General features: G+C 41.8%; 2 protein-coding genes across 3 annotated transcripts; both read left to right on the top strand.

Annotated features, from left to right (window-relative positions):
* Positions 1-1,889: 1,889 nt before the first annotated feature.
* Positions 1,890-19,447, top strand: LOC100618864 (zinc finger protein 154-like). 2 transcript variants are annotated; one of them, XM_016422672.2, is made up of 4 exons: positions 1,890-2,983; positions 3,914-4,036; positions 6,045-6,171; positions 12,333-19,447. In XM_016422672.2, exons 2-4 carry the CDS (start codon positions 4,004-4,006, stop codon positions 13,679-13,681), a joined length of 1,509 nt encoding a protein of 502 aa, XP_016278158.2. In that variant the 5' UTR covers positions 1,890-2,983; positions 3,914-4,003; the 3' UTR covers positions 13,682-19,447. The 2 variants fall into 2 exon arrangements, with proteins under 2 accessions (XP_016278158.2, XP_056652635.1); XM_056796657.1 differs by lacking the exon at positions 1,890-2,983 and adding an exon at positions 2,990-3,160.
* LOC130454008 (EEIG family member 2-like) lies at positions 14,628-15,719 on the top strand. Its single transcript, XM_056796659.1, has one exon. It carries the CDS (start codon positions 14,628-14,630, stop codon positions 15,717-15,719), a length of 1,092 nt encoding a protein of 363 aa, XP_056652637.1.
* Positions 19,448-26,132: the final 6,685 nt, after the last annotated feature.

Below are 26,132 nucleotides of genomic sequence, written 5' to 3'. Positions count from 1 at the left end.
ATCCACACTTCTGTCTTTTAGTCAGTACCAAATTCTTTAGATGATCACTTTATAGTACAGTTTAAGATCTGGTACTGTTAGGCTCCAATCCTTCACATTTATTTTTTCATTAGTTCCATTGATATTCTTGATCTTTCATTTTTCCAGGTGAATTTTGTTATAATTTTTTTCTAATTCTAGAAGAAAGTTTTTTGGTAGTTTGATAGGCATACCACTGAATAAGTAAATTAGTTCAAGTAGTATTCTCATTTTTATTATATTAGCACATCCTACCCAAGAAAAATTAATATTTTTCCATTTGTTTAGAGGTAAGAGGGAAATATAAGGGAAAGTGTCTACCTAGAATGCAGACCTCATCAGACACAAAAAAGTTATCCTAGAGAAACACTTCATGGTGGTCATTAATGTGGGAAAGCCTTGAGTCAGAACCCTGAGTTTGCTGCACATCCCATAATCCACACTGAAGAGAAACATTATGGATGTAAAAAGTCTGGAGAAAAGCTTTCATATGGAACTCCAATCTTAATAAACATAAGAGAATCCACACTGGAGAGCAAGGTAAGGTGGAAGGAGAAAGAAGGGCAGAGGAATGGGGAATGGAAACTCTCAGAGTGGCCTACCTGGGGAGACATGGCATGGTTGGAATTTTAGCACTGGGGAACAATTAGGAGACCAGAGGGGAAGAAGGGTCATTCCAGAGGCCAAGGTATTCCTCCCATTGGAAGGCAGGATTTGGGGAGGAGAGATAGGATCCTGAGGTCCTGGCTTTGGGTATGCTTCCCTTGGGGCTGAATTCTCTCTGACTTCTGGAAGCCAGTTCTGCATGTTCAGATGCCAAGTGCAATCTGGGAGGACTCCTGCCTGTGCCCTGCTTCTGCTGACTGCCCTTTCCTTTGGGCCTCATGTTCCTCAGCTGACCTCTTGGCCAGTGTCAGCCAGTTAGGCCAGGAGCAGATCTCCTTTCCAGGCCTGGCTCATGGGCCTGCTCCATGCCCCTGCTATTTGTCCAGGCTCCTCCTCACATCCCAAAGGTCCTGGGTTACCACCCCCATGAGTAGTACCTGGCCACAGTTGCCCAGGCTTTATGTCTCCCCCATATTATCAGAGGGAGATCTGAGTCAGGGGCCATTGATGTTCCAAATAGTCTCATTCCTGGGATCCCAAGCCCCTTCGGCCTCTTAAGGTTCTATGTAGAAGTTGGAGAATGAAGCCAAAGATGTGGTTAGAAAGTGTAGGAAGGCTTCTCCCTGTTCATTTCAACTTCAATTCTAAGACTGAGTCTCCCTGTTCCCCTCTTGTTGGGTAGTCTCCCCTGAGGACAGTGGAAGGACCCTTGTAGCTCCTCTGGGACCTCCTCTTTTGTACTTCTTTACAGGCACACAGGCCTTCCCACCCCCTTGGGGATCCTACTGAAGGGATCAGACATGAGTAATCCTAAGGATTATGAAAATATTGTCAAAGCTGTTCCCAATGAACAAGGGTTCAGGGTCAGTGAAAGCAAGATATGGTCCCCAAAGCAATTTTCTTGTGGTTCTAATTAATAATTCACAAGATTGATTTGTACTGGATCCTTCTATCAGAGAATTGGCTTGGGGATAAATTATCTGGCAGGGAAATAAACTTGTCTTGACCTTTGCTACATGTCAGGTATCTCCTCCACTATCTAGAGAGGTTTGGAGGCTTAGAGTCTGGCAGCTTTTCAAAACTTACAGGAAATTCTCACACTTCTCTGGGATGGCAGAAAAGGATTCCTGCAATTAAGATTTAGGAAGATCACTGAATAGGGACAAAGGCACATCCTGAAGGAAATAAGTTTTATATAGTGTATCTTACTTTTTCGGTCAGCAACTTTAGGAATCAACTTCGTTTCCCACAAATCTTGTAGAACCTTGTACATCTGGGGTGATACCCATCAGTTTCCGGGTTAGATCCGCTTATAAGTCAGGCCAGAATCAGCCCTAGGAGGGGCCATGGAGGTCAGGGGACGCCCCAGTGACCAGAGACCCCAGAGCTTACTCAGGCAGTTTAGCAGACTTTGAGGAGCTCATTATTCAGCCCCTCCCTGGAGCACCCCAGACACCCCAACTGGTGAAAGCCTGATGAGGAGACGGTCCAGGCAGCCCTCAGCCCTTGTCACACACAGGGCGACTCGGGAAGTTTCCCTCTCAGGCCTGAAAACCCTCTTTACTCCCTTCACTCAGTCACCAAATTTTGTGGAAGAGGAAGAATTTCTTTAGGATGCTTAAGGCAAAGGAAGTGCAACAAGCCGGAGACTAGATGGCATCTCGGAGCCGGGTCTGACAGAGAAATAGTCATTGTTCCTAAACTACAGGAAGTGGGGCTTTTCAGCTATGGGGCTCTGCTATTAGGATCAATACTGCACCGGAACCATCCCTCCTCCGGCCCCTCATTCAGGACCAGGACCAGGATCAGCTGGTCAGCCTCAGTTTGATCCTCCCTGAAATGAGGAGGTCGCGCTTAGGGGCTTCTTGGGTCCCTTCTCATGCTCGGTCTGTGTTCTCAGAAACGCTTCCGTGGTTCTTTCCATAGCGGCCTCCTATATCACAGGAAGGAGGTCCAGGAGGATCTAAGCTAACAGTACCAGAAAGGAAAGGAAACTAAAAAGACGCGGCTGCAGCCAGGGAGACTGGGAACGCTTGTGGCGTGGCCCCTCCTCCACCAACACTCCAAAAATAACAGGATCAGGAAGTAAGACACCATTTCCCAGAATGCCTCTGGCACGACATTATCTAGTTAGTGGCAGTCCCATTGTAGAAGACTCCATTTCCCAGAATGCTTGTGGCACGACCGCAGTGGCAGTCCCATTGTAGAAGACTCCATTTCCCAGAATGCCTGTGGCACGACCGCAGTGGCAGTCCCATTGTAGAAGACTTCATTTCCCTGAATGCACGGGTCCTGACTTCACCCAAGTCATGGCACCTCCTCCTACGGCAGTCTCTAGGCATGCTGGGAAACTGGAAAGGTCTGTCTCTACTCCTGTAGTACTCATACTTCTGTTTTCGGGGACTTTCCTTCTTGAGAGGGGGAAGAGGGGAGGGAGTCAGTGCACAGGCGCGGCAGGGGCTCCCCGCTTTGGCACAGGAGACTTTCTGCTCCCTAAGTCCTGGGGAGCGAGAAGACCCGGGTGGACCAGTTGCCGGTAACTGAGCCTGGAAGTCTTGGGGACAGGAGGGAGTGGGGAAGGAGTAAGCTCGTGCGACCAGAGAGACGGGGGAGGGGCGCTGTGGGGGAGTGTAAGTGGGTGTTTGTATCTCTGTGTCGCTTGAAACGACCTTGGAAAAGGGACAGATATGGAAGTGCCGATGTCAGGCCAGGGACGGCTCTGTCTGGACCAGGAGGCAGGCGGGGCTCTGTCCTCCCCCAGAGGAGTAAATGGGTCCCCTTACCCCCATCCTCCACCGCAGCCAGGAGGAGGCTGAGAGATGGGGGTGCAGTCACAGGATGGGTGCGGGGGGAGGGGTACAGTCATAGGAAGGGGCGGGGCTGGTCGGGTCCTTCTCCAAAGGTCCCGAGGGAGAAGCAGCCAATATGAGCATGGTTGGAGTTGGGGGGGGGGGTGCCGGTGCCCACAGGCCATGGAAGGAGCTCTGATCTCTGGCCCAGAACAAATGCCAACATGATATGTCTCACGTCTCAACCCCCAACTGATGCCCAGCTCCCCCTCCAGGGTCTTCTGCCCCCTCTTTACCAGTAAGCTCTCCTCCTAGCAGTCTCCCTCAATCCCCCTGTGCACCCAAAGCAGTTTCTGAAAGGAATGAAGCCAAAGAGAGCAGCGGAGGGGGTGGGGAGGCTTCTTCCTGGCCAGTCCAAGGTCCTTTCCCAGCCTGAGGCTCCCTGTCCCCTCCTGTGGGGAGAGTCTCCTCTGAGCCCTCCCCCCTCTAATTCCCCACAGGTGCACAAAGAGGAAGTCTCCCCACCTTGGGCCTGCCACCCCCTGAAGGATCACAGTGTGACCCAAGCAGAGACCCTGCAGCCAGAAGGAATGGCCCCCAGGACCCCGAGGCCCCCTTCCCAGGTGAGTGCAGTCCATCCCCAGGCCTGGCCAACCTCCCCACAGCTGGAATCAAGCAGAACTCAGACCTCTGTCTTTCCCAAGCCTCCAGGGGGGCCATCACTGCTTGCTGCTGTCAGTGTGACCTCAAAGGTCACCCACAATCCCCAACTGTGTTCTGGGGGTTTTCTGGGGCCTCTGTAGCCCCTGCCTGGATGAGGCAGCCCAAGTTCCAGACAGACAGGCCCAACCACTGTCATTTATTGATCCACCTTACAGTGTGACACACTCCATCAGAGGGGCCATTCCAGGGATGGCCCAAGGACAGTCTCTGCTTCTGATCCCCACGACCTGGGGTTTGGATAGGTCAGTCAGGCCTGCCAGGAAGGCTTTGGAAGAAGTTTGGGGTGAAATCAGGTGAGGGCACAGATAGGAAAAGACATGTTATTTGTAGAAGAAAAAGGATGGGACTTCCAGAGGAGGGCTAAAAGGTCTGTTTTTCAAATATTATTAAACTCTCAGGAGCGTAGAATGACTCAACATAGAGAAACTTTAGGCCTTTCCTTTTCCTATTCAAATCATTTACCTTGAATCTAACAGGATTCTCTAACTTCTTGCTTCCTCAATATTTTTCCATTTCGATTCCTTTATTTTTTAAATTTTTTTTTTTAACGGAAAAAAATGTGTTTCGAATATTTTTCCATGGTTCCACGATTCATATTCTCTCCCTCCTCTTTCCCCTCCCCACTGCTGGAACTGACAAACAATTCCACTGGGTTATACATGTATTATTGCCCAAAACCTATTTCCATATTATTAATATTTGGAATAGAGTGATCTTTTAAAACCCAAACTCCCAATCATATGTCCATAGAAACAGTTGATAAATCATGTTTTTCATTGGCATTTCTACTCTCACAGTTCTTTCTCTGGATGTGGATTTCCTTTCTCACAAGTCCCTCAAGATTATCCTGGATCATTACATTGGTATTAGTAGCAAGTCGATTACATTTGATCCTTCCACATTGTTTCAGTAACGTTTTTTCTTCAGAATACACAGTACTTGCTACCTTCTCACAAACTTCCAAAAAATGTTCTTACTAGATGAATTCTGACAGTTGTGATGAGGAGGGATTTCAGATCACCTTCTCTCTTCTCCACAGAATCTCCTGCCTCCCTCAGAGAGCACACACCCTCTCCCTAATTCCATAGCGAAAAGCATTTCAGAGTGAGACACTTCTCCAGGTTTGACTGTTCCAACAAGATTCTCACTTCAGACACAAAATGCCTTTGTCAGTGTCAACTAGAAAAAACACAGAACTATTAAATAGTCAAAAATCACTCTTTAATCAAGGGAAAAGGGGTTAGCGCTACTAATATGACAACAGAGCTGCTTTCCAAGACTGCACAGAGTGGAGACGCCCTGGTCACCAGCCCCTGGGAGTGCCACCGACTCAGGATGGAACAAAAGAATTTGGGGAACCTATATACCACTCTAGGTGACCTAGGGGCTTTAGGATTAGAGGGACAGTTGATTGACTTTACAATGGTAAGAAAGGAAAATGAAGAGTTCCAAACAGGAATAATAGTGAGGGGCTGGGGCCCTACAATGGACACAAAAGGGAAAGACTCAGCCTAGGGCTGGGTCACCTTGGTCATGGACCTTAGCCTAGGGGGAGAAACCATTGGGACAAAAGAGATGTTCAATATTGGATGGGATTAGCTGTTCCCACCCAAACTACCAGGAAGTTCACTGTCTGGTGAAGAGGGACCTTCCCTCAGGGGGAAACTCTCCTGTGACAAGGTCAAAACCTAGGGTTCCTACACTCAAACTAAACTGGGGATCTCTAGATTTCCATGTTGACATCAGTATTCCATTATGCTCTAAAAGACAGGTCTCCAGAGCTGGCTCTTGACTTTCTTCAAGGGTGAGTCCCTTGTGTGCTTCAGTTTCTTCAAGTTAGTTGATAAGGACTGTATTGGATGAATTCTGCAGACTGAGCTCTAAATCTTGTGACTTTTGCTGGTTTAGGGGTCAATAACATTCAAGGATGTGGCTGTGGACTTTACCCAGGAGGAGTGGCGCCTGTTGGACCCGTCTCAGAAAGAGCTGTACAGGGAGGTGATGCTGGAGAATGTTCAGAATCTACTCTCTGTGGGTAAGGACCATTTCCTCCGTTAACTCTGAGTCTGCCATTGAGGGAATGTATTCATTCCATGCCAAAGGAGCAGGATTTTAAGCCTTTGTCATTGATTAAACAAGCAAACTTGCTGATCTCTGCACAAGGTTCTGCTGCCTGGTTTAAAAAAAAAATAAAAAAGTCTTTGAGTTCTGTGATGGGAAGCTGGGGCTTTCCTTTCTTGCTCCTGAAATTATCTCTCTTCTATTTTAGGTAGCTTCAGGTGAAATCTTAAAACTTTGTAACAGATGTACATTTCTGAAGCTAATCACAAAAGTCATCTAGTGGACCTTCTAATTAGACCTGAAATTTGTGTGCAAATTCTTTGTTGATACCAAGGTAGATTTTCCTTGCAGATGGCCATTGAAGGGGACACTCTACCTGCCAGGGCAGACCCTTCCCATTTGGGAAGAGTCTGATCTTTAGAAAAGAATTTTTGTTCAGAAGTATTCATAGGGGAGGTAGTGCCAACAAGGCTGCATAGCAGAGGCAAAAGCTGGAACCACCCTGAGAATCTCAAATAAACCTTAAAAGAGTGCTTCTAGAATTCTAGTATCACAGAATGAACAAGGGTCAGAATAAGGTGAGATTCCTGAGGAAAACAACTTGAAAGGTATGCAGAAAGAGTCTATTTCTGGGGACAAAGAGGAATTGGAAGTAAAACTGGGCGAAGGGGAGTACAGAAAATCCATCCCCTACATACTGCTCCTCATCCTGTACCTGAGCAGAAGCCAACTTCAAGACCCCAGACCCTTCTTAAGCCTTCATTAGTGCATCCCATGATCCCCCCCTTGAAGGTAGGGATACAGAGAGTAAAGGAACGGAGATGGAGGAGAACCTATTGGACTCTAACTAAAATAAGAAAAGCAGGAGTAGCAATTACAATTTCAGGCAAAGGTAGAGAAAAGTAGAACTGATTAAAAGAGAGAAGGTTGATCATTACATCTTGACAAAAAAGGTAGTATAGACAGTGAGAGTATATTGGTTCTGTACATATGGGTAGCATATGCTATAGCCTTCAGATTTTTATAGTAGAAACTAAAGGAGAATAAGGAGGAAACTGCTTATAAAAGTATACTGATGGGAGATCTCAACCTTCCTTTATCAGAACTCTCACCAAAAATGAAACAAGAAAGGAATAAAGTAAATGTATGAAATTTTAGAAAAGTTGCATTTAATAAATATCTGGAGAAAACTGAAGGAAATGAGGAAATATATCTTCTTTTCAGGTGCATATGGAAAATATGCAAAAGACCATGTTCCAGAGTATAAAAACTTCACAATGAAATATAAAAGAGTAGTAGTAATAACTGCAACCCTTTCAGATCATAATGCAATAAAAGTATTGTCAATAAGAATTAATGAAAAGAAAAATTTTAAATTCATTGGAAATTTAATAATTTAATTTGTCAAAAGTGGTGGGTCAATGAACAATGATGTAAGTAGTCTCTCGTCAGAGGAATGACAGTGAGGAGACAACATATCAAAAATTGTGGGATATAACTAAAACAATGCTTGGGGGAAAATTTATATCCATGAATACTCATATCAGTAAAATGGAGGGAAAAAATAAAAAAGAAGAAATAAAAAATCCCCAAGTGAAGACTGAATTGGAAATACAAAAGAAAAAGGAGAAATGAATAAAATTGAAAGTAAAAGGGGGCAGCTTGGAGTCAATTGACTCCAAGACAGAAGGTAAGGGTTAAAAAAAAGTAAAAACTTTTGAGCTATTAAATCGACTAGTTCATTTTCTTAAAAAAAAAAATCAAATAAAATAGGGCATTAATGTAACTACTTTTTAAATGATTTGACCAAATATGAAAAAAGGAGTCTTACAAAGATACAAATTGTGTCCTCCTTCAGATGATAAGCAATTTGATCTATGTTATACATGTATGATCATAGAAAAGATTTCCATATTGGTCATGTTGTGAGAGAATACTCCTATACAGATAAAACACACATACAAATAATGTGAAGAACAGTTTAATTTGATCTGCATTCAGACCCCATTCTTTCTGTCTCTGAAGATCCATAGCATTTTTCATCACTAGTCCTTCAGAATTTTCTTGGATATTGTACTGCAGAGAAGAATGATATCTTTCACAGTTGATCATCATATAGTATTGCTGTTACTGTGTATAGTGTTCTCCTGGTTCTGCTCACTTCACTTGTATCAGTTCATGGAGATCTTTGCAGGTTTTTCTTTTCTTTTTAAACTTCTTTCCATAGTTACAAGATTCATGTTGTCTCCCTCCCCTCTTCCCTCCCTCATCCTGGAGTTGATAAGTAATTGCACAGGGTTATACCTATATTATCACTCAAAACTTATTTCTATATCATTAATTTTTGTAATAGAGCAATCTTTTAAAACCAGAACCCATATTAACCAGTCATAAGTCACATGTTTTATTCTGGATTTCTACTCCCAAAGCTGTTTTTCTAGATGTGGATGGCATTCCTTCTCATAAGTCCCTCGGAATGTCCTGGATCATTACATTGCTTTAGTAGCAGTTCAGTTTCTGTGTACAATGTTCTCCTGGTTCTGCTTATTTCACTCCCCATCAGTTCATCTGATAGAAATGAATCTATCATTATTCCTTAAAGCACAATAGTGTTCCATCACCATCATATGCCACAATTTGTTCAGCCATTTCCCAATCTAGAGACACCCTCTCATTTTCCAATTCTTTGCTACTAGAAAAAGCCTAGCTATAAATATTTTTGTACAAACAGGTCCTTTCCATTTTTTGTAATCACTTGGGGATATAAACTTAGTGGTGGTATTTCTGGATCAAAGGGCATGCACTGTTTTAAAGCCCTTTAGGCACAATTCCAAATTGCCTTCCAGAATGATTGGATTCATTCACAATTTCACCAGCAATGCATTAGTGTCCTAATTTTGCCACATCCCCTCTAACATTTATTATTTTCCTTTACTGTCATATTGGACACTGTGGTACCTGTGAGGTGGTCCCTCAGAATTGTTTTGATTTCTATTTCTGTATTCACAAGGAACTTAGAACATTTTTTCATGTGATTACTGATGGTTTTGATTTCTTCATCTCAAAACTGCCATTTCCTATCCCTTGACCATTCATCATCTGGGCAGTGACATGTTTTTTTTTTTTGTAAATTTGACTTATTCTTTGTATATTTGAAAAATTAGACCTTTGTTAGCAACATTTATTATACGTTTTTCCCCATTTGTTGCTTCCTTTTTTAATTTGATTACATTGATTTTTTAATATAAACCCTTTTTAATTTAATATAATCAAAATGATTCATTTTATGTCTTGCAATGTGCTCCTTCTCTTGTTTTATCTTAAATAATTCCTTTCTCCATAGAGCTGACAGGTATATGATTTCTTGTTCACCTAATTTATTTACTATAATATTCTTTATTTTTAAGTCATATAGCCATTGTGATCTTCTCTTGGTATAAGGTGTGAGAAACTGATCTAAACCTAATTTTTGCCCTGCTCTTTTCCAATATTCCAAGCATTTTTTGTCCAATATTGAATTCTTATCAGAAAAGCTGATCGTTGGGTTTATGGAACACTAGATTGTTGAGGTCATTTACCCCCAAGTGTATTCCATTGATCCACACTTCTGTCTCTTAGCTAATGCCATATTGTTTTCATGATCACTGCTTTATAGTACAGTTGATGATCTGGTACTGCTAGGCCACCATCCTTCACATTTTTTTCCCAGTGGTTCTCTTCATATTCTTGATGTTTTGTTCTTTCAGATCAATTTTGTTATTGTTTTTTTCTCATTCTTTAAAAAAATTTTTTTTTAAATCCTTACCTTTTGTCTTGGAATCAATACTGTGTATTGGTTCCAAGGCAGAAGAGTGGTAAGGGCTAGGCAATGGGGTTAAGTGACTTGACCAGGGTCTCACAGCTGGGAAGTGTCAGATTCGAACCTAGGACCTCCCATCTCTAGGCCTGACTCTCAATCCATTGAGCTACCCAGCTGCCCCCTTTCTAATTCTTTAAAATATTTTTGGTAGTTTATTTGTCATAGCACTGAATAAGTAAATTAATTTAGGTAGTATTATCATTTTTGTTATATTAGTTCATCCTACCTATGAGCAATGAATGTTTTTTCAATTATTTAAGGTAGACTTTTATTTGCGTGAAAAATGTTTTGTTTCTGTTCATATAATTCCTGTACTTCTCTTGGCAGATAGATTCCCAAATGTTTTATGTTGTCTACAGTGACCATTTAAAATGCTTAGAAATTATAAGTGCTTGGAAAAATAGAAAACAATATGTCAAACATTAGGTATAGACCAATAGCTCATAGCTTATATCAAGATATAGGCAAAATGGGCAGATGATTTAGACATAAAGGGTGATCTTATAATTAAGTTCAGGGAACATAGAACTGATGCAGAGGGAAAGAAGCAAAACAAGGAGAACATTATATACTATAACAATAGTGTCATGGAATGTTCAGCTGTGATAGCTCTGGCTACTCTCAGCAATACAATGATCCAGTACAATTCTGAGGGACTTATGACAAATAATGGCTCCAGAGAAAGAGCTGTTGGAGTTGGAATGCAGATGAGAGCATACAATTTTTCACTTGTTTATTTGGGGTTTTGTTTTGAGGTTGTGGTTTTATATGATTATTCACTTCTAAAAATAAACAATATGGAAATAAAATTAAAAAACAAGTGTGAAACTATAGTTCACCATCTCTAATTCTGCCTAGTCTCACAAGTTTATCCTTATTCCTCCTTCCTTCTTCCTTCACATTCCAGGCCTGGTGCTACGAATGAAAAGGAAGGCAATAAGCATTTAAAAATACCTGTTCTATGTCCTCTACTGGGTAAAGGTGTTCATAATTATCCTCAATCATAGTTTAGTTAACTGAAACGACAGAGGTTAAATAACTTACCCAGGAGCACCCACTTAACATCTCTTTCAGGCTGGATTAAATTTGTTTTTCTGATTCAAAGTTCTGACCTTTTACCCCTTCACTACCAGTTGCCTTTAATTTCTAGATAATGGAATGTGCCTATCCTTCTATTACAAAAGGTAGATAAAGATAGAATTTTCTGATTGCATATGTGTTCCATGATTGCCAACAATGATTGCAATAGAAACCATTCTGAAGGCCTTGCTTATATGCCCCCTTCCCTTTAAGAGGAACTAATTTTTTTATTTTTCTTTCCTGATCCCTTCATGCTTCCTTATGCCCATGGCTTCCAGTTCTAGGTGAATATTTTATCATCTGTTTTCAGTGACTGGAATCACAATAGCTGCTAGAAAAAAAAAAGGCCCAAAGATCTCCTGTCCAAGGGATTGAGGTGAAAGCAGGTGTATGAGGTGTGTTATCCCAAAAGACTTTTTTCTGTTGTAGTGAAGGGAGGGCTAGGCTTGGGGGCTGGCACACCAACCATGCATTATACTATATTTCCTGAGAGATGGATGATGGACTCAGTATAAAGCATGAGACGTAATATACAGTAGATTGTAAAATAAGATGAATGAATGGCATAATATCTTTCTATCTGTAGAGAAAAGAAGAAATCTTATATTCCACTTTGAAAATGAACACATGAGAATTAAAAAGAGTGAAGTTGTTTCTCAGCTTAGCTTATAAAATTTACTAAGAATAATCAAGTGACAGTGTATCCAAAATGATGGGAACGAAATATCTGGAAGGTTACCTGAGATTGACAAAATTATAAGATTAATCAATGAGTGACTTTTAAAGGAAAGACAGGAAGGGCAATGGACAAAGATTGTTTAATACTGTGAACAAAGCATGTTTTGGCACAGGGTTTGAGTTGTAGTCTACTTGCAAGGAAATTGGTCAGGTCACTTCTCCATTCTTTAGTTATGACATGAGTTGTGAAGTATGATCTTGATCCTGTGTGTCACAGATCCGTTATGAGGTTTCATTGTAATTGTATTTGAAAACATTTCTAAAATGTTCCATCATGCAGTCATGACCAAATGGTATATCCAAAGTCTGGTTCTGATTGTTTAAATTTGAAAACTCCTCATGGCTTGGGAAATAGAATAAAAATCCATTTACTTATTGCCATCAGAGGAAATAGGTAATATTGCATGGGTGTGTGTCTCCTTTCCATCTGTGTTTATGTCATTATTTGTTTTCTTTAGAGGCAGAGACTTATTTTGAAATGAAAGAGATGTCTACAAAGCTGAGCCTTTTTATGGAAGGATCTGAAGGATCTGGCTCTCCAAGAGGCATGAATAAGAGTACCTATGACTTCACTTTGAGAGAAATCTGTGACTCTAATATCAAGGCAAATCCAAATCCAAAGAGTGACTGTGAATTTGATGAAATTGAAGAGAAATTCAGCCAACATTCAATCCTAAATCAGTATACAAAATTGACCTCAGGAAATGACTGTTGTTTGGAAAGTGAATACACTAAATGTTTTCCTGAAAAAGCAGTTTTTAACCAGTCCCATGAGAAACCTCCTGAAATGTCCATGTATCAAGATAACCTAGGGAGAATCGCCTATCGCTTGAGTTTACACATCAGAAGTCATCCAATGAGTCAACATGTAGAGGTGCTTTCTATAGGTAACAAAGGAGTGAGACCTTTCAGTCAGAACTGTGAGCTTGGTTCATATCAAATAATCCAGTCTGGAGAGAGAGCTTATGAATGTACAGAATGTGGAAAGGCTTTCTCACTTAGGAGTGGTCTTGCTAGTCATCAGAGAATCCACACTGGAGAGAAACCTTATAAATGTACACACTGTGGAAAGGCTTTCACATGTAGGGGCAATCTTATTACACATCAGAGAATCCACACTGGAGACAAACCTTATGAATGTAAAAACTGTGGAAAGGCTTTCATACAGAGGAGTCATCTTGCTAAGCATCAAAGTATCCACACTAGAGCGAAACCTTATGAATGTACACAATGTGGAAAGGCTTTCACACACAGGGTCCATCTTACTGAACATCAAAACCTCCACCCTGGAGAGAAACCTTATGAATGTATACAATGTGGAATGACTTTCACACAGAGGGGCACTCTTGCTAAGCATCAGAGAATTCACACTGGAGGCAAACCTTATGAATGTAAACAGTGTGGAAAGGCTTTCACACAGAGGGGCCCTCTTGCTAAGCATGAAAGTATCCACACTGGAGAGAGACCTTATGAATGTACAGAATGTGGAAAAACTTTTAGACTGAGGGACTATCTTACTGAACATCAGAGAATCCACACTGGAGAGAGACCTTATAAATGTAAACAGTGTGGAAAGGCTTTCACACAGAGGGGCTCTCTTGCTGCACATCACAGAGTCCACACTGGAGAGAAACCTTATGAGTGTACACAATGTGGAAAGGCTTTCACATGGAGGGGAGATCTTGGAAAACATAAGAGAATCCACACTGGAGAGAAGCCTCATGACTGTAAACAGTGTAAAGGTTTTCCCAGGGAGGGGCTATCTTGCTGTACATCAGAGAATTCACTCTGGGAAGAAACCTTATGAATGTCAACAATGCGGAAAGGCTTTCACACTGAGGGGCTCTCTTACTGCACATCACAGAGTCCATACTGGAGAGAAACCTTGTGAGTGTAAACAATGTGGAAAGGCTTTCACATGGAGTGGAGATCTTGGAAAACATCAGAGAATCCACACTGGAGAAAAACCTTATGAATGTACACAATGTGGAAAGGCTTTCCCATGTAGGGGCCAACTTGCTGCACATCAGAGAATCCACACTAGAGAGAAACTTTATGAATGTAATAAATTCAGATAGCCTTTCTCTTAAAACTCCACAGTTGGCTTCATGTCACAAAATCCCCACTGGAGAGAAACCTCACAAGTGAGGCTGAGCTTATAGTTGCCACTCCTAGCTTATTTAACAGAAGAGGATCTGCACTAGAGAGAAACTTTAGGAATATGATCAATGTGATAAGGCCTTTAAGCAATAATCATCTTTTATTCCCAATTAAGAATTCCTGAGTGAGAGGCGGCGGCTGAGGCTGAGGCGGCCAAAGAGCTGCACCAGCCTCGCTGTCCGCCCGCCTCCTCTCCCTCTCTCCCTTCCTGCTCCGGGTGGCCGCGGCGGCGGCGGCGGCATTTATTGGCGCTCTGAACGAGAGTCCGCACACACACATGGGCAGGGTGGCCGTGGCCGCGGGAACTCGGGGCGCCAGCTCAGCCCCTTTCCGCCAGAGCCCTGGGGCCAGGAGGAGTACCCCCTACAGGTGGACGCCTCCCCGGGGCCCGTCCGCCCTGGGCGCCTCCGCAGCTCCAGTGGCCCAGGAGGCGGAGGCGAGGGGCGGCCGCTCCTCCTCCAGCCCTACTCCGGGCTCGAGGACCTGGCAACCATGGGTCGGGGCTGAAAGGAGGATCCGGGGCGCTGAGGGGGCGCCTGAGCCGTTCTTGGCGCGCCCCTTCCCCGCCAACACCCCGCCTGGCTTCCCGGCGAATGGCTTTCATGATGATGAAGAAGAAGTTCAAGTTTAAGGTGGACTTCGAGCTGGAGGAGCTCTCCTCAGTGCCCTCTGTCAATGGAATCTTCTGCAAGATGCAGCTGCTGGACGGGGGCAGCTTCTGTGCCGAGTCTTCCAGAGAGGTGGTGCAAGCAAATTGTGTTCACTGGAGAAAGAAGTTCTCATTTATGTGGAAAATGAGTGCGAGTGCTGCTACAGGCATTCTGGATCCTTGCATCTACAGGGTCTCTGTGAGGAAGGAATTAAAAGGTGGAAAGGCTTATGCAAAGCTGGGCTTTGCAGATCTAAACCTAGCAGAGTTTGCTGGATCAGGAAATACCACTCGTCGCTGTTCACTAGAAGGTTATGATACCAAAAATACAAGACAAGATAATTCTATTCTTAAGGTCTTGATAAGCATGCAGCTCATGTCTGGTGATCCGTGTTTTAAAACACCTCCATCCACATCTATGTATATACCGATTGCTGGTGAATCTGAATCTCTACATGAGGATCAGAAGGGTGGAGAGACTCTCAAAATCCATCTTGGATTGTCAGATCTTTCGGCAAAGAGTGCTTCCGTTCCAGATGAACTTGGTGCCTGTGGACACTCCAGAACATCAAGCTATGCAAGCCAGCAATCAAAAGTATCAGGTTATAGTACATGTCACTCCAGGTCATCTAGTTTCCTTGACCTCTGCCACAAGAGAAATGCTTCAGTGGGAAGTACATCAACAAGAATTGAAAGTATCCTGGAGCCAAGTGATGATACTGAACCAAAAATTGATCTTAATCCTGATGTACCTATTAAACAAGATTCGGATGAATCATCAGAAAAACTCAACAGGCACCCTGTGAAGCAAGATTCTGTGGAATCTCAACTAAAACGTGTTGATGCTACCAGAGTGGATGCCGATGATATTGTTGAAAAAATATTGCAAAGTCAAGACTTCAGCTTGGACTCCAGTGCAGAAGAAGAAGGACTGAGGCTCTTTGTGGGTCCAGGAGGGAGTACGTCTTTTGGCAGTCATCACCTTCCAAATAGAGTGGGATCTGGTGCATATGAGCAAGTCCTGATCAAACGCTAACATGGAGCTTTCCTGTGGATTTCAGAGTTGATCATTGGGTTTCTTTCCCCAAACTCTTATGAGAAAATGCACAGAAGATGATGAATTGGATTCTTCTTTGAAAAGGAAAACGAACATTGGTTTGTCTTGTTCATCTCAAAGTGCCTCTTGTGCCATGAAAGGACACTTCAGCATGGTAGTACAAGGCATCATTACACACGAGGGCCGTGTGTGGGCAAAAGTTGCAAATGCACATATTAGTGAAATACTTGCTTTTTACCTAGAAAACATCCTATCTTGGGAAGGAGAAAAAGAATGCTATATATTTATTTTAAGTGTCGTTTCTATATGTGCATTCACAATCAGTGATAATTACTATATTTGGAATTTGGCTGTAAGAAGTTCCTCTTTTTAACTGACAAACATTTGTGAATCCACAATTTATAAATTATTCCTATATTAATACAGTTTTTTTCAAGGAACTCTTCCTATACACTACCTATAATATCACTACCAAATTGTCATCACTTTTCCAGGCAGTACTTAATTTAAAATATGGATTTATGCTTTTAGGGGAAAAATGCTTCTCTGATCTAAAAATACCTTTTTGTTATTAGGTCTAAATTTATCAAACATAAATATGCCTTCAGTACTCAGGAACAGGTACATAAAAATTAAGTTAAGTAATTAGGATTGGCACCATCAAATGGAATTCTTGTATAAAATATTGCTCCTGTTTGCTAATAGCTATGGAAAAGCTATGGGCACTGCCACTCTGGAATTGTTTCCAAATAAGCTTTTAAGTTTAACATCCAATATATTAGGTCACCAGAAGTCACCTTGACCCAGCCAGGAGTTATCTCACGGAGTGATGGAATCTACTGTTTTAGGTACAAAAATCTGTCATCTCAGTGGAGCCTGGATGGCCTTTGACCCTAAAGTTCAGCTCTATGTGAGCCTAGAAAATGAATCCAACATGGCACAGCAGAAAGCAAAACAGACCAGCTACTGCTCGGCATTGATGACACGAATGTGTTTCTTCTATCAGCTCTCTGTAGTCAGGTATTATTTTTCCTTAAAATGCCCAAAGGTGCCTTGAGAAAAAAGAGGCTAAGGAGAACCACATCAAAGAATACAGAGACTATGCAGCCAACTTCCACTTAATTATGGGATATGAGTCATTTCTAATGGGCACAGGGGGAGCAGTTGACACTGCAGTATACATGTTAGAACTTCACCTTTTTCATTCTGGGTCATTTAATCACTGTAACAAAATGTTAATTCTTGATGAGTAATTCCGAGCCTCTTAACTCTCAGACCTGACATGCTATGTTCAAGAAAGGCATTGCATTAAAATGTCTGGAAATAGAATTTTTTAGCAAAACTATTTTCATTATTTAGTCTAAATTAGAGAGCAATTATAATATTTATTTAAATGAAAGTCATTTTTAATATTCAAGTTTTATTTTTAACATACTATATAGAGGTTTAGAACAGTTATAATAGCAAATGTTGGGACTTAAGTGTTTTTCTGATGTTCCATTGTTTCATATATGTATTCTTTGGCGCATTGCTATTTTTAAATGTAGGACTTGAGCTGGAGGGGGTTGGGGGTGGGAGAGGGTAGGCAGATGGAACTAGGCTTGTGATTTCATTAGTTTAGGAAATTCTTGGAATCAATATTCATCCTGCCAAAGCATATTAAAATAAAGGAAAGGGAATATTTATTGAAGAATAGTTAGAATGATAACGGTTTGGGTTACCAGAATCATTATTTAGAAATTCTTTTGGAGAAGCAATCATTGAGAATTAATGAAAAGAAGCTTATTTTAAAGGAGATAAAGTTATTTGCAAACACTTAATACAGACTGCCCCATATATTATAGAAATCATTGTAACAAATAAAGGACAATTTTAATAGAGAGCCAAAAATATTGTTTTAAAAAGAACTATTTCTTAATGGCATGACACTGAGAAACATATTTTTCTATTACCCAAATATTGTTTCTAGGTTATATTTTTTATTGGAGTTACAAATGTTGGCTTTCTTGTATGAAGATGAGAGCCAGAATGTGTTTCCATAGTGCAATGCTATTTTAAAATAACAATAGTGTGGAGAGAAATGGAAAAACTAAAAATCATATTTTTATTTTAGGAATATAATAGCTACCAGTAAATCTTGCTCTTAGAACTGTCGAATACAAAGTTGAAAAAATGTTTTAGTGAATATAAGCATTAATTAGGAGAGGGAGAAAAGCACTTGTAAGGAAGTGCCTTTAGAATATGAATTCAATGACAGACTATTACATCATTTTATTTCTCTTTCATCTTCCATTAGTATTGCATTCATGGAGTTTAAAAAAAAAACTTTCTCCAGTATTGGTATAAATTTTGTATTATTTAATGTTTTGATTAAACAGCTGCATTCCCTTTCTAGTTTTATTCACCTAGGGCTCCAGTTGCCTCAGAACATCATAGTAGTCCAGTATTTTTGAAGTCACAAGTCTAACTTTATTCTAACTTACAATTAGAAAATCTAATTATAAGAATTATTTGCAGTTTTAATAGATTTTTAAGCATTCAAGAAAAATTCAAATACTTAGAACCAAAGAAGTTTTAAAAATCTGAAAGAGGGAAATAATGTTTTTCTTTTTTTCTGATTCTGTCCCAAAGAAGAGTATTAGGATATTCTTTTTTTTTTTTAAACCCTTACCTTCTGTCTTGGAGTCAATACTGTGTATTGGCTCCAAGGCAGAAGAGTGGTAAGGGCTAGGCCATGGGGGTCAAGTGACTTGCCCAGGGTCACACAGCTGGGAAGTGTCTGAGGCCAGATTTGAACCCAGGACCTCCCATCTTTAGGCCTGGCTCTCAATCCACTGAGCTATCCAGCTGCCCCCTAGGATATTCTTAAGGAATATAATTATATCTTAAAATATTGGGGCAAAGCATCAGTAAAGATGAGGGGAAAAACTATAAGGATATGCTTCAGAGGAGTGTATCTGTAGATGTCAGTCTGAATGCCCATTTTCACAAGGCCAAGTATGGTTCCCCCAAATCAAAAGATCTGAAAAAACACATGGAATACTCTTTCTAATCCTATTAAGAATTCCTTTTGGATAGAAATCTTATTCCTGTCATGAATGAAGAAAGAAATTGAAATCGAGAGTCCAGAGCTTGTTCAGTATGAGTTTTTCTGTAGGAAGGCTTTCAGCCAGAGATCATCTCTTCATATCAGACAATTCATAGTGGAAAAAACCCTAATGAATATGCTCAAGTTTATGTGTTTTCCTTGGGAGGAGGATAATCAGTATCATTTGGAGAAATGCAAATGATAACAAGTCTGAGGGACCAGCCCACATCTATTAGATTTACAGAAAGGGAAAGTGAGAAATGTTGGAAGATTGAAAAATAAATGAACTTTTGGGGTTGTGAACTAATCGAGCCATTCTTGAGAGATCAGTTTGGAACTGTGCCCATAGAACGTTTAAAAACAAAAAGGAATAGGACCTACATATATATTACAAATACAAAACACTTCAAGTTGCTCTTTTTGAGGTGACAAAAAAATTGGAATTGAAGAAGAGAATCATCATTTGGGCAATGGCTGAGCAAATATGGTGGCATATGATTGTAATGGAATCCTATTATTTTATATTTAAGGAGGAAAAGGTGGAGCTTAGAAAAACCTGAAAACACTTGAGAACTGATGTAGACTATTTAATTTAATAAAAATTATCCATTTTACATTTTGTAATGTTCCCTATCTCTATTTTGGCCATCAATTCTTTCCTTTCCCATAGATCTTACTGGTATACTATTTCAAATTCCTCTAATTTACTTATAACATCACTCTTCATGTTTAAGTCCTATACCCATTGTGAACTTCTCTTGGTATAAACTGTGATAAATTAATCGAAACCCAATTTGTCTCATACTGTTTTCCAATTTTCCCAGCACTTTTTTTCAAATAGTGAGTTTTTGTCCCAAAAGCTGAGATCTTTCAGTTTATTGAACACTAGCTTGCTGAGGTCATTTACCCTAGTCTATTCCATTGATCCATCCTCCTGTCTCTTTGCCAGTACCATATTGTTTTTTTTCTCCAAATTTAAACATTATTTTATTTGGTCAATTTCAAACATTATTCATTGAATACAAAAATCACTTTCTTTTCCTACCTCCCCTCCTGCCACCCCTTCCATAGTCGACGATAGCCGACGTGCAATTCCACTGGGTATCACATATGTCCTTGTTCCGAACCATTTCCATGTTGTTGGTGTTTGTGCTAGGATGTTCATTTAGAGACTCCATCCCCAATCATATCCCTTGGCCCCTGTAGTCAAGCAGTTGCCTTTCTTCAGTGTTTTTGATCCCACAGTTTGTCCTCTGCTTGTGGATAGTGTTTTTTCTCATAGATCCCTGCAGGTTGTTCAGGGGCATTTCCTTGACACTAATGGAGAAGTCCATTACATTCGATTGTGCCACAGTGTATCCGTCTCTGTGGACAATGTTTTCCTGGTTCTGCTCCTCTCACACTTCGTCACTTCCTGGAGGAAGATTTGAAGCAAGTTTCACTTGTAAGGCCTCCTACGCAAGGTGTGTAAAGAAGGGATGCTCATTACATACAGGTATATGAAGAGTGGAGACAATAGACAGATGGTCAAGGCCATGAGTGGACAGATTTCTTCTTTTATTTTCTTGTTATCCATTAACTTTGGTCTTTGTATTGTTTCTAAGACAGAAGGGCTCTAGACAATCTCAGCTGAGTGACTTCCAGAGGGTTACACAGCTCAGTTAGCATATGAATTTAGACTTGATGAATAGGTAACTTTCCAAGGGAGAAATATAAATGATCAACTAGTAAATGGTTAAAACACTCTACCTCTGTAACCACCAATCCAAATCACTGATGAGTAGGAAGAGCTGCAGATCCACAAAAGGGGATAAGATGAGAATCACAAATACAGATTTTTTATTTTCCTCAATTATGTTTTTCTTTCAAGTTTTTTTTTTCTTTTTTATCAGGGAAAAGGCATATCAATCAGGGGGAAAATGTCATTTTTGAAGAATAAGATTAAAACCAAGTGCACAAAATCAATAATAGATAAGTGCTAATTAAATCATTTCTTAGGTTCCACTTTGCCCCCCCCCCCCCAACAATTGTTAAAGATAACAAGGGGAAAGGCATTGCAAGGATTTGGTGAATTTTGATATATTTAATAATTGACAGTTGGTGAAACTGAAGTCACCCCAAAATCATGACACTGGTATACTCTTTGACTCAGTGCTTCCAATTGCAGCCATTTCCCTTTAAAAGATAGGAAAAAGGTCCATGTGTACCAAAATATTGATACCTGATCCTTTTGTTGTGTCAATAAACTGGAAAGTATGATGTGACAACCTGGTCCAAATTTAATTTTGTCTCTGTCATGGAGTCTTCAAGAAGGACCAGACTGAACCCTAAACCCTGAAGCACCCTTTAATTACTTCAGAGAAGATTAGCATCTAGAATCAGGTCCTGGGTATCATTTTTTCTCCCACATTTCTTATATTGTATTTAGCCCATTTCCAGGTGTTCCAGGCCCTGGCTAGAGTCCTTTCTCCAGCCTTCATGTAGCCAATCGGTTTTCCTTGCTTTTCCTATGCTCCCTAAAGTTCCTCAGTTTGATGGGAATTCCCATTAGGGGTACATTTTCCCAGGGACATTGTTCCCAGTCTCAGAATTTAGTTCTGTGTGGAGTGGTGTATGCATGATGCTCAGTGGTGGCCACGAAGAGCCTTGTCTCCCTTGGCTTGATTAAAGACATGTTTTGGTTAGGCTAATATAGCAAGTATCCATCAGAGGAGGACTAGGAATAGGATTTTGCCCCATCACCCCCACCCCATCCCACCCCAAGCCCATCATAATAAAGAAGGAAATGATTGGATAGGTGAAATGCTAGGGCAGTGGTTAGTGTTGGGCCTGATGTCAGAAAGATTTGATTTTCTTCATATTAAATCCAGCATCAGATACTTAGTGGCTGCATGACTCTGGGCAAATCCCTTCACATGTTTACTTCATTTCCTCATCTGTGAAATGAACTGGAGAAGGAAATGGCAAACCACTCCAGAGAACCAAAATGGAGTCACACAATTGGGCACAACTGAAAGAACAGAATAGCGATAATACACACAATAGAACAGAAGTGTGAGTATGAAACCCCCACCCCTTTTATGATTACACTAGTATTTGCCTTCATGATTATTTTCATAACACAACCATTAATTTTGGAATTAATAGTCAAATAATATAGTTTGCTTCATATAAGAAAAATATAGTTCAGGGTCATCTCCAATCCTGTTTACATCTTTTGACCTGAAGCCTCTAACCAAAAGCTACTACCAAGCCCACCACAACCTGTTGGGTACAAGCTCAAGAAGGCCAGGAAGGAGGGGGAGGCCTGCCTTGGGTAAAGAGGTGCTTTGGGTGTAAGCTCAAGAGAGTCACAGAGGAGGAAGGCCACTCTTGTTTCTACAAAATTGCTCACTCCTGATCTTGTCAGTAAAAGACACCAAGAGTGCAAAGGCCTTTAAAAGGTCAGTGATAATAATAGACTTCAGCTACCCCCCCAACGTTCTTCTTTGGCATTTACTAGCTTAATGAGCACTTGATGAAGCCACTGATTAAGAACTGCCCAAGTGAAAGATAGGAGCATCCTTTTCTCTTTCTGTATCACTGTCACTGTCATGAGATTTCTCTATGAAAAAAGGCCATCTTCTAAGGCTCAGGGTCTCTGGTTCTGATGGGCCCAGGGGCCGGCTCTCTTGTGAGCTGGGCCTCCTCTCCACACACCTATTATTTCCCTCAGAGTTCTGTATTGGGGGGATACATTTTTGCCACAGAAGGAATGAGAAGAGCTTTGAAAATGCCGTGTGGCATTCTTTATTACTCAAAAGGAAGCCAAGCTGGCCATATTAGACCCATTTCCAGGGCCATGCTCCGTTTCTATTGTATGGTATGTGGAAGATATTCCTTTTATTTTACGTTTATGATTTTCCTATTTTAAGAAATCATACCAAGTTGGTTTCCTTTTTTGTCCTTTTTTACCAGTTGGAAGGCCTGACAAGAATTGGCAAAATCCTTCTTCTATGTCTCTCTTCTGAGTGCTGTGAAGCATGTTTTCATGTGTCATATCTGGTTGTCAGCATTCAGGGAAACTTCCTTTCCTTTGACCATGTATAAGTGGAAAGTTTCTACCTTTGAACTACGTTCCCCAGAATTCCTTTTCATCTCCCAGCATCCCTTTCCCTGCGTCCTCACGTTTGCATGGTTACGTTATTGGTTTGTAACTTTCTGTGACTCCTCCCTCTTGGTCTTCTTCCTTGAGATCGCAGCCAAGCTAGGTAGGTTTTAATTCTAGATTTTTATTCAAGTTGTTATTAATAAATCTTACAAATATAATACTTGAGTTATTGTATATTGATTTTAATTCTCACAACTTGGCCTTCCGACCACAGTGGGATAGAATTTGGAAATATTTTTAAAGATAGAATAGATAAATTCTGTGGCCACATTTTCTCCTGCCACCCAGCCTGCAGCCTGTACTTATGGTGATCAGACACCCCTGCTGTGAACCTGCGCTGTGTCTTTTTAACTCGTAGCCTGGGAAATTCTTAAGAACTGGGTGAAGTATAAATCCCTTTCCCTTCCACCCATGTGGGTTTCCAAAACCTGGCCATTTTTCAGCGTGGAACAAAAACCCCATGCTATTTTTCCCCGCCCCCTTCTACTTTCTAAGCGGATTTGAGAGACAGAGAGAGAGACAGAGACAGAGAGAGAGAGAGAGAGACAGAGACAGAGAGAGGGAGAGAGAGAGAGAGAGGGAGGGAGAGAGAGAGGGAGAGAGAGAGAGAGAGGGAGAGAGAGACAGAGACAGAGAGAGACAGACACAGAGAGAGAGAGACAGAGACAGAGAGAGAGAGAGAAGGAGAGAGAGAGACAGAGACAGAGAGAGAGAGGGAGAGAGAGAGAGAGAGGGAGGGAGAGAGAGAGGGAGAGAGAGAGAGAGAGGGAGGGAGAGAGAGACAGAGACAGAGAGAGACAGAGACACAGAGAGAGAGAGAGACAGAGACAGAGAGAGAGAGAGAGAAGGAGAGAGAGAGACAGAGAGGGAGAGAGAGAGAGAGAGAGGGAGGGAGAGAGAGACAGAGACAGAGACAGAGACAGAGACAGAGAGAGACAGAGACTCGGGATTTTTTCACAGGAAGGAGCCTCCCCTGTTGTTGTGTTTCCTTTCCTCTGACACATGTTGACTTGGTAGAACTAAAAAGTGCAGTTTGGATCTGCTCAATTCTTTTCCTGGGAGTTTTTATTTTCATTAGAGATTTCCCACTTTATTTACTTCTCCTTATGAATGTGCAGCAACAAGCCAGGCTGCTTGAATTGCAGACCAAATGAATATTTTGAGAAAGTTTTGAAAATCTTAAATACTCTCAACATGCAAAATGAAGATTCTGCCCAGTGTGTGTATGAGGACCTTAAGAGGGGTGACAAAAGAAATGCACATGGCCGATAAGTACTGGGCTTAGGGAATTAAAGATATGTGGGAGTTTGTTCTTCGAGATTGAGGTTGAGTTAGGCAGGTTTTTACTCTAGCTTTTTATTTTAAGTTGTTATATAAACATAATACTGGAGCTATTGCATATTAATTTTAATTCTCACAACCAGTAATGTATTGGCAATGCTTTCAGGTATCGATGGGGTTCTTCCATGTCTCCGTATCTTGGATATTATTAACTCTTTAAAAAAAAAAACCCTCACTTTCCATCCTAGGATCAATACTGTGTATTGGTTCCAAGGCAGAAGAGTGGTAAAGGCTAGGCAATGGGGTGAAGTGACTTGCCCAGGGTCACACACCTAGGAAGTGGCTGAAGCCAGATTTAAACCCAGGATTTCTGGTCTCCAAGTCTGGATCTCAGTTCACTGAGTCAAGCAGCTGCCCCCCATTGACTTTTCTTGATCGTATTTCATGTCCTCTTTGGTAGGTTGTCCTCTCTCCAGTTTCTGTTATAGTTTAATCTTCATTTGATTTCATGGAGTCAGAATTTTTTTTTTCTTTTTAATCTCTATCTTGGAACCAGAATTCTTGTGGCCACAATTTTTTTTTAAAACCCTTACCTTCCATCTTGGAATCAATATTATGTATTGGCTCCAAGGCAGAAGAGTGGTAAGGGCTAGGCAATGGGGGTCAAGTGACTTGCCCAGGGTCACCCAGCTGGGAAGTGTCTGAGGCCAGATTTGAACCCAGGACCTCCCATCTCTAGACCTGGCTCTCAATCCACTGAGCTACCCAGCTGCCCCCTTGTGGCCACAATTCTGAAAGGTGCTCAAGTGATTTTTTAAAAAGTATTTTCTTTCATCTGGAAATATTCCAGGCACCTCCCTCAAGCACATCCCATTGGGAAAGCCAAACAAGCAAAGTGCCCTTTAGAAAGAGAATCCAGGCTGTGATTCCTTCCCTGTCCTGTCCTATAGCATATGGTGTGGTAAGGAGGTGGGGGAAATTCTCTGGAACCCTCAGTCTGATTAGACAGAACATGGCCCTAGGATTGCAGGAAATGCCACAGAACCAAGTGATCCAGGATGCCCCAGCCCAATGGCAGGAGAGCTGTGAGCTGCAGGGGCCATTCTGTCTCTTGGGAATAAGGGGTGGGGGAAGGACCACTGTGCAGGGAGGCAGGGGGTGAGGAGGAAAGAAATGGACCCGAGCCTGGGCCCTGGACAGTCTGCTGCTGTCCTCTGCCTCAGTTTCCTTCTCTGTCAGAAGGGGGGGTTCCTTGAACCCCCTCCCAGGCTGTTGGGAGGATCGGATCAATAGATCAAGCAATAAATCCATCAGTCAAAAGACACTTATTAGGTGTCTGCTGTGGGCCAGGCCTTACCCTGCTGTTTGGGGCTCCAAATGTACTGGAACTGAGAGGCTGCCCCCTCCAGGCAGAGGTGGAAGAGGCTTGGGGTTAGTGGAAAGAAGAAATGAGGGCGGGGCTGAGGGAACAGTACAGGCATAGCCCCTCCCCTACTGGGGACTGTAACCTCAGGGGGAGGAGCCATAGCCAGTGGGAGGACTCCATTTCCCAAAATGCCTCAATAGTCACCTGAAGCAGGTCTAGGCCCCTCCCCCTAAGGCAGCCTCTGGGCCTCCTGGGAATCTCATCTGGGCAAGTGCAGCTTCCGAACCAGGAGAGCAGGGTTTGGTGTTTGAGCCCCTAGCACTTGGAATCCCGGGGAGAGGAGAGAGGCTGGGAGGGTGGCAGTGCTAGCAGAGTGGGGAATTGGGGGTGAGGGGGGACCCTCCTCTCTCCTTACCTCACCTCCCGGGAATCTGAAGTCTCGAGTGAACAATGCTGGAGTCAGAGAGCATGGGGAATGTGCGCATGTGCAGTAGGGGTTGCGGTAAT

This window comes from Monodelphis domestica, chromosome 4 (genome assembly GCF_027887165.1).
Source record: "Monodelphis domestica isolate mMonDom1 chromosome 4, mMonDom1.pri, whole genome shotgun sequence".
Lineage (NCBI taxonomy): Eukaryota > Metazoa > Chordata > Mammalia > Didelphimorphia > Didelphidae > Monodelphis > Monodelphis domestica.
This window is presented reverse-complemented; position numbering and strand designations above follow the sequence as displayed.